The 13,966-nt window shown below is 41.8% G+C and overlaps 1 protein-coding gene across 2 annotated transcripts in view; it reads right to left on the bottom strand.

The window, feature by feature from the left end:
- Positions 1 to 13,966, bottom strand: part of FAM222B (family with sequence similarity 222 member B) — a 210,998-nt gene that overhangs the window by 89,827 nt on the left and 107,205 nt on the right. For both annotated transcript variants that reach the window (XM_086955143.1, XM_086955142.1), the window contains exon 2: positions 4,995 to 5,119. In XM_086955143.1, the coding sequence (XP_086811269.1) occupies positions 4,995 to 5,076 (82 nt within the window). In that variant the 5' untranslated portion in view covers positions 5,077 to 5,119. The remainder of the gene's footprint in view (positions 1 to 4,994; positions 5,120 to 13,966) is intronic.

The following is a 13,966-nucleotide window of genomic DNA, read 5'->3' as shown; positions in this document are numbered from 1 at the left end:
TTTCATGGAACCGACACCCCCATGCAAATAAGGGAATGCCCCCTTGAGATAAGACCTGATGTGCGTTGCCGCAATTTTTAATCACAGAGTGGGCCATGTAAGTGACGATCAGGCACACCTGACGCGTCTATTGATGTTTCTTACCCGACAGGCCCGGACGGTGTCCATCGATGTAAGTTCTCCCGACCGACAGCTAACTAGAACACCTGCCACACGCCTCCCCTCAGGGCCCCCTCCGTGCTGCCCCCCACTCGCCTGGCCCCAGATCCACAGCAGCCCCTCATCGGGGCTGCACCTATCCCCCCTCCCCCCGCATTGCACCCATGGATACGTTTGATCCCCCACCCTCCCACACCTAGTTCTTTTATCAGAAAGTTAGATCTGATATTGGTTTGTTCAATGGTCACGTTCCCTGACCGGACCCTTTATTGAAGCAGCCGTAGATCCAACTCACTGTGTCCAAGTCGCGAAACAATGAGCGCCAGTAGTTGCGCTATATCTCTGATGCCGCGACAAGCCACAACGCAACACTTACATGGGACGACACTAGCACCTAAAATAATCGCACTGTGACGCAGACAGTGCGAACCCGTAATCTGACCTCCACCCATGACGAACAAGCACACACCATAGACACAGGAAAATCCAACTCACACTGAGATAACAGCCAATGGGGAATCCGCCATGGAGAACGTTGCCCGGCGCCGTCGACTATACATGACTGTTATCTTACGTTAAGTGAGCTATACCATTAGTCGGTAATCCGCGACACTCTGACCTCACAAGCACAAACACTTTATTACCTTTCCTTTCAGTTCACAAGTCACCTGCTATTTGCTGTTAAAATATATTCTGAATAGTACCTTCTATAATGCAGAAACTGGATGGACAGTGATGTGATCAACCCAACAATAAAAAACACACAAAATTGTAGACCTCATAGTTGTAACACTGTACATTGCATAATGCCATCGAGCTTATCCTGAATTACGCCGCCGGACCCCCGGGTTGCCGGCTAAATGGCTGTGTTACACCGCTAATGCTACACCCCAATGTTTATTACTTATACCAGCACCTGAGGACAACAGGCTACACAGCATGTACAATTGTGTATTATTTTGACTTGTATGCATAATAAAGGTTTAAAAAAAAAATAACTGAGTGGGCCATGTAAGCATCTGTGGCCACTTCTGTAAAATAAAATGCCATAGAGAGCGCAGCAGTGGCACATACATCTATTGAACTACTAGTGTAATATTGCCCCTGGTGTTATGCTGCTGCTCATATAGCTGCAGTATCGTAGCCCATGGACATATTTCAAAGGGTTTTGGGACCTCAGCCATGTTTCACTCTCATCTTCCAAATTCTTATTAACAAAATACTTTTGCATATAGAAAAAAAATAAAGTAAAATGGGAAATGCAGATAAAATTTCCACGCTCCCACACTTTATTCGTGTAAGAAATCAGTGTCGTGTCTCCTTTAGCAGGGCAAAGAAAAGGAAAGACAGTTATATTGAACACCGACCAGTCAGAAGAAAATGGTCTTGCTACTACATTAAAAAGCTCTGCAAAGTGACGACAACAAATTGATCTTAAAATAATTTATGTGAAATCCTACTCACAGAGTACAGAAAAATGAACTGAAATATTTACTGTCAACGTGCAGCATTCTGGGGCAATAGAGCTACTCAACTGTCCTGAAGCAAACAGAAACGTTTTTCTTTATGTCAGAATTTTACGGAATCCTGGTGGGATTTGTTTTATAGAAATATATTTTTATTATTTTATGGCGAACATAGAAATGGAAAGAAATGTGCTTTGCATAAGAATTGTTATTTTTGTAATTGGAGAAAATGTTGCTTTATTGAACGTGTTCTGGGATAATGCACATAAGTGTGAACGTATAATAATGTACAAGTCAAGAAGTAGATCAGCTGATGTCAAACACTGCAGCATGGCTTGCTGAGTAAATGTAGATGAGAGTTAAAAGGTGTGAAAGCACTAGGACCCAGCAAACTCCAGAGAAGAAGCTAGCTAAAGATCGAATAACATGAGGCTAATAAAGTGCTTCCCACTTTTTTTTTTAATCAAAACTTCAAACCTGTGATGCACTGAACAAATCATACCCGGCTTACTTGAAGGATTTCATGAGTTTCCCCTGTAAATGATGCACACAGTCTGTAAGGTGCCCATTTAGTTCCCATCTACTTGAGAAAAAAATCTATCTGAATGAAGATGGTTAGCTTTTGGAGGGGATTATTTGGGGAGTATCTGCTTACCTGCAAAATTAATTGCAGTCACTAACCAGGTGGCAACATCCATGCCTACGAAGCCACAACTTCACAAATTCACCAGTACTTTAAGACGTGTTGCAAAAGGTTAAACTACAATCAAATAACAAGCATTTGCAATGCAATAGATCTCGCCTTTACGTAAGTTTGAGCTATTGACATTGCAAAAATGCCTTTTATTTTTGTTTTCGCTTTTAAAACATAAATAAAAGGCTGTGTCATTTCCAATGCCAATAGCTTAAACTTGCGTAAATGGGAGACCTATTGCACTGCAAATGCTTGTTTTAGGACTTGTGCCCTGGCATCAAGACACAAAACTAAGCTATTTGTGGAAACAAGCAGGGCGAGTGGGTTCTGAGACAAAGTTTCTTTGGGTGTGGGGTTTGGGAATGTCTAGAAGTCAGTCACTTCAGTGTGAAATAACAAAATCTTAACAAGCTTGTTGTTTAGGAGTCAGTCATGATGGTCTGTATGTAGTAATGACACTGCCCATGTATATTGTTCACCTTCTTTTGATAGCTTTGTTCGAGTTTTAACCATTTAGCAGAGTCCAGACTCCTGGCTCTGCCTGGGAATGAATGTTATCTGAAGTGAAGTAAGACTACAACACCCAGAAAGCATCAGATTGTCAAATGAAGACTCGAGGTCCAACCCGCAAGGGCACAATTTACAAAGCCAAGTAAAAGTCGTCCCATCGCAGCACCCCTTTACGTACTCTTTGTTACACGTCTTTGTGACAGGGCCTGAAAACATCAAACATGGAAATATTCACTTACGGCAGAAATTGGAAAGACTGCACTCTCTGGGCACTTTTACTGAATGTTCAGGACTTGTGAGAGTAGGTAGTAGTCGCCCTGTAAAAACATTGCTGTTACTGATTTATCTGATACTGCCAACAGGCACTGGCAAAATCAATAGGTTTAGCAAAAGTCTTCAATTCATGTTATTAACCCCTTGCATGCTGCCGCGATTCTGCGCCTGTGCGCCAAAATCGCGAGTGGGCGGGTTTATGATGGCCCCCAGCCGTCATCGGCACAAGAGCGCCGTAGTGCATGACGGATGGGGGCCGTAATCAGCTTGCAAGGGGTTAAGTCACACCCTAACTTATATTTGCCGTGCCACCTGGAGAGGACTCTTAAGGTATGTTTCTTTGGCCACTCCATCTTCAGAGCACACACACCCTTTCTGGGTAACGTGTATACAGTCCATACAAAATGACTTTCGTGGAAATAGAAGTTGCGTTGGGTCACAGCGTCAAAATGCTGGGCACCTAAAAGAGACTCCTAGGAGCAGTGTAGTTACCAATTTCTAGGTCACAGAAGACATTAACAAGCAAGGCCCGGGATCGGCTCTACCGATCCCTGCTGGTCAGCACAACAATGCTAATTGCCGAATAACTCGTTCACGTTGTATGAAACTCTCCTCTGGCCGGAGGCCGCCATCTTGCACCATGAACCGCGGTGCTTAGACTATCTTTCCGACGCCGCCATCGGGCTCGATGCCAGGGTCGGTTAGGGAGAGAGTGCAACCTAGCGGCCATCTTAGGAAGGCTTTGTCTGCATGAGGTTAATCACAAGTAACATGCCCACAAAGGCGATATCACAGAAGCTAGAATTCGAAACTTAGTTACTATGCATAAATGATTCGTACAGAATGGGTACATCCATAAGTCCTAATATACGCCCTTTTTACTTTCGTTTTCTACATCTATCAAGCAGGTTTCTTTTTAAAAGGTTGTACGATTTCTTGCTTGATGCAGATTCAGGCAGTACAACTTAACCCCAAGAAAAATAGTCATTTACTTAGACCAAACCATCATTAACTATGAGAAGGAAAAATTGTCCTTATTTTAAACCCGGAATGGAAGGAATATGAGGGGGCTGCAGACATGGAGCAGTATTATGCCTCGAGGCAGCAAACACAAGCGCTCGCCATTGCCTTGTCCTCCCTGTGACCCTGTGCGCCTCTGAGCTCCATGCCTGGTTCATGGCTGTCGTGAAGACTTCTCTATCTGTTTGTTAAATAAACAAGCAGATAAGAAAATTCTTCACGACAGCCATGAATCAGGCGAGGCAGCCACCAAAAAGCCAAAGGCAGGCAACTAAAAACCCTCCTTTCCAAAAGGAAGCCAGAGTTTACCATAAACGTGGATGCTACCCAATGGAAATGAGGGGCGAGGCTTGAGTCCCCTTCTCAAAGTAACTTGTTTACTATAACTCTCGCAGGCGAGAGCGCATGCGCGTTCCGACGCCAGGAGAGACCTAAAAACGTGCACAAAGAATACATACAGACCACGGCTGATGCTGAGAAAAAAAACACAAAGGGTAAGCTGAGTAGAAGGAAAAAGAAGTGGCAAGATGAGGAAAGTCGCATCCCAGGACAGGTGAAGTGTCACAGAAGTGCTGGGTGAATCTCACGACAACATTATATAAATGGTTAAGGAACCATTTCCAATCCTGTTTCAAGACTGTGCAACTTTATTAGGAGTTGCAAACAGAACGGATTGACACACACAATCCCTACATTTTCGTCTCTAGTAGTAAATGACGAACCTCTAAAAACAAGTCAGGAAGTGTGCTGTTGTGGTACATTTGCTCAGCCAAAATAAAAAGGTACAAGAGATTTAACTTTCAATGCATTCTACAGAGGGAACACATTTTTTTAAAGGTGCAAGAGATGGTAAAGGCAGAGAATTCACTTACATTTCTGAAGTCCAGTGTTCATCTGCGTGTGAGAGAGCAGCTGTAAGGAGAGGTCACCTGGTCCTGATAGACAGGCCAGCATGGCAGGCGGGCACTAACACACCATTGGGCAGGCACTTCTAGCACTATAGAAGAGATTGCGTGGTTAGTCACAAGCAGTTAGCTGACACATGAATTCATTGAGACTACAAACATGTACAAGATTTCATCAACAAACCGACCAATTTGAATGGACAATAATTTTCAAGTACTAACTCAAAATGTCGTTAGATGCGTAGGAATGGATAAGCAATGATTCAATACAAAACATGAAAGACAGTCCTGTTTTAACCAGCAGACAAAATCCTAAAGAATGCTACAGTAGATGTATGGAGCACGTTAAATGTTCTGATAATCTGGAAATGCTCCTGCAAGGACAATGACCAGGAATTAAACGATGGTTTAAAATAGAATGGTTGCGGAGATATTGACACTGCTTTCAGAGGAGGTTCAAATATATCACTCAGCACAAACTCATCTTAAAACATCAATGATAAACTAATCCGGGGTCCATTTAGATTAGTATTTTTTCCATCGAATATCATAACATCACGGTGTACTGGTATGGAGTAGGTGGGATTTCAATTGGCAAAATCAAATCCACCACTTGCACCACTCAATTATTTTGGGGATGTGTGACGGTGTTAAATGTGAGCATGTGCGCGGTTTCCATTTGTTGTTTTATTTGTGATTTTTTTTACACAATGCCACCCACCTATACCTATGCTACTACAATTCTTTACCTAAATTTGTATCATACTCTAACTAACAGTGGTATAAATACTCTTTAATCTTCCAGTCAGTACTACTCAGACATTTATATACTCTCTAGAATGTATGGAGCCCTGTTTTTATGGTTTGGCTTCATTCACAATTCCAGAAGGAGCCAATTAAAAAAATCGTAGCTCCTATTATAGCAAGTAAGTCACTTCGAGTAATTATTTTGAGCACTATTAAGTGAACCCCAGCTTTCGTTCTGTCCATAGAGGAAATTGTTTTATCAAATGTTAAATAATTTGTTTTATACTTTGTGTAAAGCAAGTCATACCAAAGTGATAAGGAAAGGGAAGGGAACAGATGAGATGGAAATGGGATCACGAGAAAGAGTACAAACAGGCCACACGTCTAATATTCAAGTCACTGAGCACAGTATCGATTATTTGATGCTAGGCACAAGGCGCTTTTATAGAAACGTTTGTGAATACTGTACATGGCTTTGCTGGTAAAAAAAAAAGAAACCTTTGAAATATTTAGCATTACGTTTTACTGCTGAAAACCTATATCTTGCCAAATAGAAAAGGGAAACGAACCTTGCATTTTTATTACAATTTTTAACGGCGCTTTTTTGAGAAACAATAAAGAGAAGTGAATCGTTATGGGAAACATCACCTCTGTAAGCAATTGGTGAGAAGCTAGTATTCAGTCGGCAATGTTGGGCCATACCAGACCGACCAGGAAGAATTAGGGGCCACCATCTTGGAGTTAGAAGTCTAGCATTTATTTATGACTGGGAGGCTTACAAACGAGGGTGATTTATGGCCGCGGCGCCTGCATGTCAAAAGCAAGCCCATTTGTGCCTGTCCACGCCTCGGGGATGAGAGATGCCAGAACTTCTATCAGATTTAGCATAGATAAGGTAAAGTTCTGTTACTTGTGGGACACACTTTCATTACAAAATAAGTCCTCAGCACATGAATGCAGATCCAGCATGGTGGGCACACCTGGCAAACTGAAGGCTCATTTTCATGTCACAACTGCAAATGGGAAGGCTGGCCAAAAAGGGATCCTCCCATTAGTTCATTTAGTTTAACCAGCTATCCAGCACAACATACTTTAATATACATTGTATAGAGGTCTGGGACACTATCACAGATTTTCCACCCCAGATATTCTCTTTATTATGGAAACATGGCCCACCGAGCATTCCAGACCAGATATTGCAACTTAATTGTCCTTAGGTTATAAGATACTAAAATGTGATAGAATAGGGCGGTAGAGAGAAGGCACGACCATTATTTTTAAGGACATATATATGATCTGTGAAACTTAGTTCATCTTCAGCCAAATGCAAATTGTTAGCCTTCCAACGAGCATAGACTGCTGGGGGGTACTATCCTTTATAGAACCCCAGGCTACAACTCTCAATGGGCCACCCATCTGCTTTCATGGCACTCCCCACTTATTTTAAAGCACAAACATTAAATAATGATGGGAAATGTTAATCTACATTTCGAGAATCTGGAAGCTCCTCTCTATCACCAGCTAGAGAGCGACACACAAATCCTACAGCTTAATCAAAGAATTACTGGCCCCACACATGTAGCCGGCCATACATTAGACTACCTGTTCTTTAATATATACAACATTCTTCGCATGCTCAAAAAAACATTTAGCTGGATCCCCACCGAAACCAGGAAAACAGTCACCCATGCTCTGGTCACGAGCCGACTGGACTACGGAAACACCCTCTACGCAGGTACTACCGCTAAACTCCAGAAGAAACTCCAACGAATCCAAAACGCCTCAGCCAGAATCATGTTAGACATCCCACGCAACGAACACATCTCTGGTCACCTGAAAGACCTCCACTGGCTACCCGTCAACAAGAGAATCACTTTCCGACTGCTAACCCACGCACACAAATCACTCTACGACATTGGACCAGAATGCCTCAACTCACGACTGTCCTTCTACACCCCCTCCCGCCAACTACGTTCTTCCAGCCAAGCCCTCGCCACTGTACCTCGCATCAACAAGACCACCATGGGAGGCAGATCCTTCTCATACCTGGCTGCTAAAACATGGAACTCTCTCCCCACCTACCTTCGCCTTACCCAGAACCACCTAGCATTCAGAAAGCAACTTAAAACGTGGATATTTGACAAGTAATCCTCCTCCCCTTCCTTAGCGCCTTGAGACCCTCTGGGTATGTAGTGCGCTATATAAATTCTCTGACTTGACTTCTGTTATTCAGCGCCAAGATACCCGTAGTGGTGAACGTGCGCTTTACAAATACACATGTTATGTTATGTTGATTGAAAATATTGAAATTTCTCCGTTAGTCTGGTCTGATCATTCCATCCTTAGATTCTAGCTCTCACTCCCCTCAATTTAAAAACCAACCTCCAAAATGGTCTAAGCACAACATCAGTATCAAATCCATTTCAGATCACTTCACTCCCCCAGAGCTAAACAAAGATACTCCCCATGATAGCTACTTGGCCAATTTTAATGTACATATATCCAAATCTCTAGACAATGACACCCCCTAAAAAACGAATGTATCGCTTAGGTGCACTCCATATGAAAGATGGTACTCTCCTGAACTAAGATTCGAAAAGAAGAAATGCAAATCTTCTGAGCGAACTTGGAGACTCTCAAAAAGTCCATCTGATCGTCAAGCCTACAAACATCAATTGAATCATTATCATAGCTTGCTTAAGAGAGCTGAGAAAAATCACTTTATTAGAAGAAAAGTGCAGTTCCTCTAGAGAACTTTTTTTTTTAATTGTAAAAGAACTTTCCCAGCCCACCAACTCATCACAAGTCATCCCCCTTTCAGTCCCCCACTGTGAAGCAATAGCTAATTACTTCGTAGATAAGATCGATAAAATATATATTCCTTTTTTGACACTCAACCCTCCTTAACAGAGTTTCCTTGGACCCAGTCAGGGTCACACCGAGATGCAAAAGCTCCCTTGGGGAGTTTTGCTAACAACCTGAGTCATAATCTGATCTAAATTTGTTGCCCAAAAAAAATCAGCAAAAAATCTAGGAGTCTTCATTGAGGAGTCTTTATCCATGCAGGATCAAACCAATGTCACTTGTGGCAAATGTTTTGGCTTGCTCGAACTCATTAGGAACTCTTTCACTGGAAGCCAATCGAGTACCGCACAGCTGCAGTTCAAGCCCGAATTGGCAGTAGTTTGGACTACGGAAATACATGGGGACGTTCGACTATCTTTTCACCCGCCTGCAGATGATACAAAACGCCTCCGCGAAACTCATCAAAATAAAGAAAGATACAGCTCTGCCTGACTAAAAACTCTTCATTGACTGCCCATCCGAAAAAGAGCAAAATGTAAGCTTCTCTGCCATGCGCACAAGGCTCTTCACGATTTCAGCCCTGTGATCCTTCGATCCAAGGTGGATTTTTAAAAATCTACTAGAAATCTGAGATCAGTAAATCTAGTCTTAGCCAAAACCAGAAGTGTCAAAAAAAGCCAGAGGCACTCCTTTACCCAACTTGCAACGGCCCAGTGGAATCTACAACCCCTGGATAACCGACTCACTGCCTCCTTCGTCAGATTCAGAAAAAAAGCTTAATACAAGGTTCTTTCTAGAGTAACTGAATCGATCTACTAAATTCCCTCTTACCCAGTAAATTAGTAAATAGACAGTGTAGCAGTTTCAGCGCCATGATATCCCTCTGGTGCTTTACAACTACTGCAAATAAACAGGGAAGGAAAAGGGTGGTCGGGAAGAGGTAGTCTTTCCAAAACGCTAACATTTCACCAGACTGAGTAACAGTATGTTTTTAAGTAGTTTGGACTTATACACCTGGCTAGCAGCCAATGAAAGGTAGCAGGAAATGTAATCGTTGGTGGGGGGTAAAGTCAGAGCAGGGTAGGGCTGCTGGAAATCATGATACAAAGTTCAAGAAACTTTATGGCTGGCCTGCCAGGGAAAGCCAGTAAGGAGTGTCACCTTGCCCTGATCTCTGTTTCTCTACCTCAGGCGTACTGTGCACTTTGCAAGTCAAGTGGTTAGATCCTGTTATGTGTGTTCTCTCCCGCCTGACAATGAGACAAGTGAGTGGGCAGGAGATGAGACTGAGGAAGGGGAGTTGGTGTCAGTTTCAGGATAGAGGTGATCTGGAAAGCAGGAGGAAGCGAGATGAAAGAGGAAAGCTTTTTTGGCAGACTGGGTTGAAGAAGAGAATAAAATAAGTAAGGGGGACAACAGGTTGTGGAAAAAAATACCAAACTGAGAAACAATCTCATGCAGAAAACACTGACAGGAGAGAAGACCATTTGTAGTAATCATATTTTAAAATTTAAAGGGACACCGCAGCAGAGCAGCAAAACAATCAGTCAATTGATTTCCCAGTGTACTACTGTAGGTTCTTCAGACTTTTCTAATGAACACGTAGATCGCTAACATTCTGTATTTATGACAAACGTTGGCACACCTGAATATCATCTTGATCGAATCAAAGCTGTAAAATTGAAAGTCATTTCTCACAGAGAATATTGCAGTAAGTGAACATCGTAAGGGGTTCCTTTAGAAATTATGGTTGGTGCTGTTGTAAGCTAAAATGAGGAAATTTGCTGTGAGCTTACCCATATTTTCCTCATCCATTTCAGTAAAACGTTCTGACTTGCAGAGTGAAACATGTACTTCCAAAACCAGCATCAGTCGGTCAGTTAAGTCCCTAGTAATCAACTGTAAGTCACCACAGAGGTTTAACCACTTGGATGCTAGGCGTTTTCCCGCTGTGTGCTGGAAAATGCCATTTTAGTGGCACCATGACGAGCTCAGCTCGTCATCAGCACACGACCCCCGTGGGTGATGACGAGCTGAGCTCGTCATCAGCATCGAAGGGGTAAGGAACAACTAGAGCACTAACATCTTGTATATTTAAGGCAAAAGTGAGGCAGTCCTGAATACCATTTTATTAGAATAGGAGCTGTTGAATTCAAAGCCTTTTCCGAGGAACAGCTTGAAGTAAATGTGCGCCGAGATAATGCATTTATGAAACCAGTAGGTTAAAAATGTGAGGGGAGGTATGGGTTTTTAGCATTTTGAGGCACAATGTATTTTTAAAGGGGTTCAAAGTAGAGGGAGAGAAGACTGCGTAAGTGCAGCATCCCCTTTCCATGTCGGTTTACAGAGAGTATCCATTTTCTCAGTTGCTGAACAGCTCCACAAGGTTAAAGTAATGTTATAGTACGATTAGGGGCTAAGAACTTAACTTATGTAAAAAAAATAAACACCAGAAATTTACTGAAAAAACAAAGATTAAAGTGACATTATAGTAAAGGGTTGAAATGAGATGAGCCAACATTAAAAAGAAGACCACAAAATTATTGAAATGCGCCAGTTAACGTTTTGTGAACTAAATATAAACTGTGCTTCATCATACACTGCTAACAGCCTCACACAACATCACTCATGGCATGTTAAATTCCAACACTGTTTTTCTGTGAATATATACATAGACACACACTATAGATATTCATACATATATCTAGAGTACACACTTATTTGGAATTGCCCTTTGGTTTGTAAATGTGTTTTTTGTGTGTGCTGTATGCATATATTTTTACTTTGACAGAAATCTTAGCAGGGACTTGAAACTTGGAATTCATTATATACCAAAAAATTGAAAATCTCAATTAGTATTTAAACAGGTTATTGAGTACTACTGGCCAAAAAGTACTTCAGCACCTGCTCTGGGGAAGTAAGCGCTATATTCATACTATTACAATCTTCTCTTTGGCGACACACACTACTGTTTCTTTTTAGACTTTCCACGTTCAAAATTAAAGCTATTTCAAAATAAACCTGAATTACATTTGCAAAATGCATTTGTTCCGTTCTTCGTGAGGCTATTCAAATGCTTTTTTGTTGGTTTACATGTAACACATATGCAAAGGTTATCTCGCAGAGGTAAAATCATCAGCTGTCATTTTTACTGCAATCTTTTCAAATCAAACCTGCAGGGCTACAATGGGAATGGAGACTAAAGGGTTGTCATGCAAGTGAGAATGCGAGGTGCAAGAATAAAATCATGCTGGTAGTGGGAAAAGCTTTAAAAGAAGACTTTCTTCAGGTGAAGGAGGTGGTTACGATATTGCAAGAAGTCGTATGAGGTCTTGGGGGCGAGGGGCTTTGAGAGGAAAGAGGGACGTCTTTTTAGAGGAGGCGTTAATCAGGTGGTTTCACTGTCAACAAGGAGAATGGAGTCCCCTTTCTAAACAAGTCCTTGTACCTTGCACTGAGAATAATGACGGAATAGTAATGGCCATAAATGCCGTCAAAAGTGAGTACGAAGAAACATAGCCGCTGTACATAATGGAAGTGCGAACCCTTAGAATGATAGAACAATGCCTTCTCTTGTCAATGGTCAACAACACGGCTTCGTGGTGGGCAGAGATACTACTGCCCACGTCAATACTGCAATAACAGCTTTCGATGTAGCAGCAACCACTCTCACCCCACTCGGTATGGTCATGCTAGACGCAGAGAAGGCATTCGATCGTGTGGGGTGGGAGTACCTCTGGGCAACACTAAAGGCGTATGGCATACAGGGACAGTATTTGGGATGGATTCAATCCTTGTATGAGACGCCTACAGCAATAGTTAGCTATTTAGGGAAGAATTCCGATAATTTTCTAATAAAAAGAGGCACCAGGCAGGGGTGCCCTCTATCACCATTATTATTCGCTATAGCTTTAGAGCCATTCCTCAACGCACTAAATGCTCAGGTACATATAACTCCAATAGAACATGAGGATATGTGCCTTAAAATCACAGCCTTCGCTGACGACATCGCTATATACACTACAGACTTGGTGCGGGCTATACCTAAAATCATCCAGGAAGCTAAAGAATTTGGCGACATATCGGGATATAGACTTAACGTAAACAAAACACAAGTGATAGCTAACTATCAACCTGCACACCCGATAATAGGACTTTGTCATAATGCTACTTATTTAGGAGTCAAACTCACTGCAAATATCGATAAGATTGTCTCTTTAAATTATGACCCCCTATTCAAAGATATTGACTCCATGCTTAAAAAATGGAACAAAATACCACTTAGCCTTATCGGACGTATCAATATAATAAAGATGAAGATAGTCCCGAAAATACTATACTTATTTAGATCTATCCCACTGCAACTTAATAAATCATACATTAAGAAAATAGAAAGTATCTGTGGTAGATACATTTGGGGATACAAAAAAGCCCGTCGGTCAATGACGATACTGAAATTACCTGTCGACCAAGGGGGATTAAATTTCCCGGATTTAAAAATGTACTTTCTTGCCACTTTTATACAACGCATACGTAGCCTTTTAGCTAACGAGGCCTCCACATTCTATCATCAATTTATGCTAGGCTCACATAGCAACAAGTTCTTATTCAGGGTACACGACCCAAACTACTACAAGAGAGTCAAATTTAAGACCGCGAGAGCCATCAAAAGAGTTTGGGACCAAATTATGGACATCGGAAAAACGTCCTTCTACAACGCAGAACTCCCAATTTGGGGAAACCCGGGGCTGCCAACCATCTTCGCAGATAGTGCTTGCACCTTATGGATAGACCAGAACATTAACAAGCTAGGGGACCTTTATGGTCCTGATGGCCTTTTAAGTTTTAATGCTCTGAAAACACTATATAACCTCAATGAGACAACATATTTTAAATATATCCAGATACAAAACTTCTTAATTAATCACAAGAAAATCAAGAATGTTATGCATTCAGATATTTTACAACTTATCTTTTCTAACCAGACCAAAGCGATTATTAGTAAGGGCTACACTATCCTTAATAAAGGCCAAGCTGGAGATTGTGAGAAAATGGCAGACAAATGGACTACTAGGCTAGGAATTAACATCTACCCTAACCAGATTGAAAGCTCACTAAAACAAATAAACCGAGTTGTCCAATCTTCAAACCTGAGGCTACAACATTATAGGACAGTAACCCAAATTTATTACACGCCTAAAAAAATCTCCGGCTGGTCATCAGGCAATATCTCTACTGAACGCACCAAATGCCCAAAATGCAATTTAGAAGCAGCTGGCATAGAGCATATGCTCTATGAGTGTCCTAAACTCACAACTTTTTGGTCAGGAATTGTAGAGGTCCTCAACAGGAAACGTATAACTATGCCTGTACTCTCTTCCCATTTG

The sequence above is a fragment of the Lissotriton vulgaris genome, chromosome 2_1 (assembly GCF_964263255.1).
Source record: "Lissotriton vulgaris chromosome 2_1, aLisVul1.2, whole genome shotgun sequence".
Taxonomy (NCBI): Eukaryota; Metazoa; Chordata; class Amphibia; order Caudata; family Salamandridae; genus Lissotriton; species Lissotriton vulgaris.
Note: the sequence above shows the minus strand (reverse complement) of the source record. Positions and strands in the feature narration are given on the sequence as shown.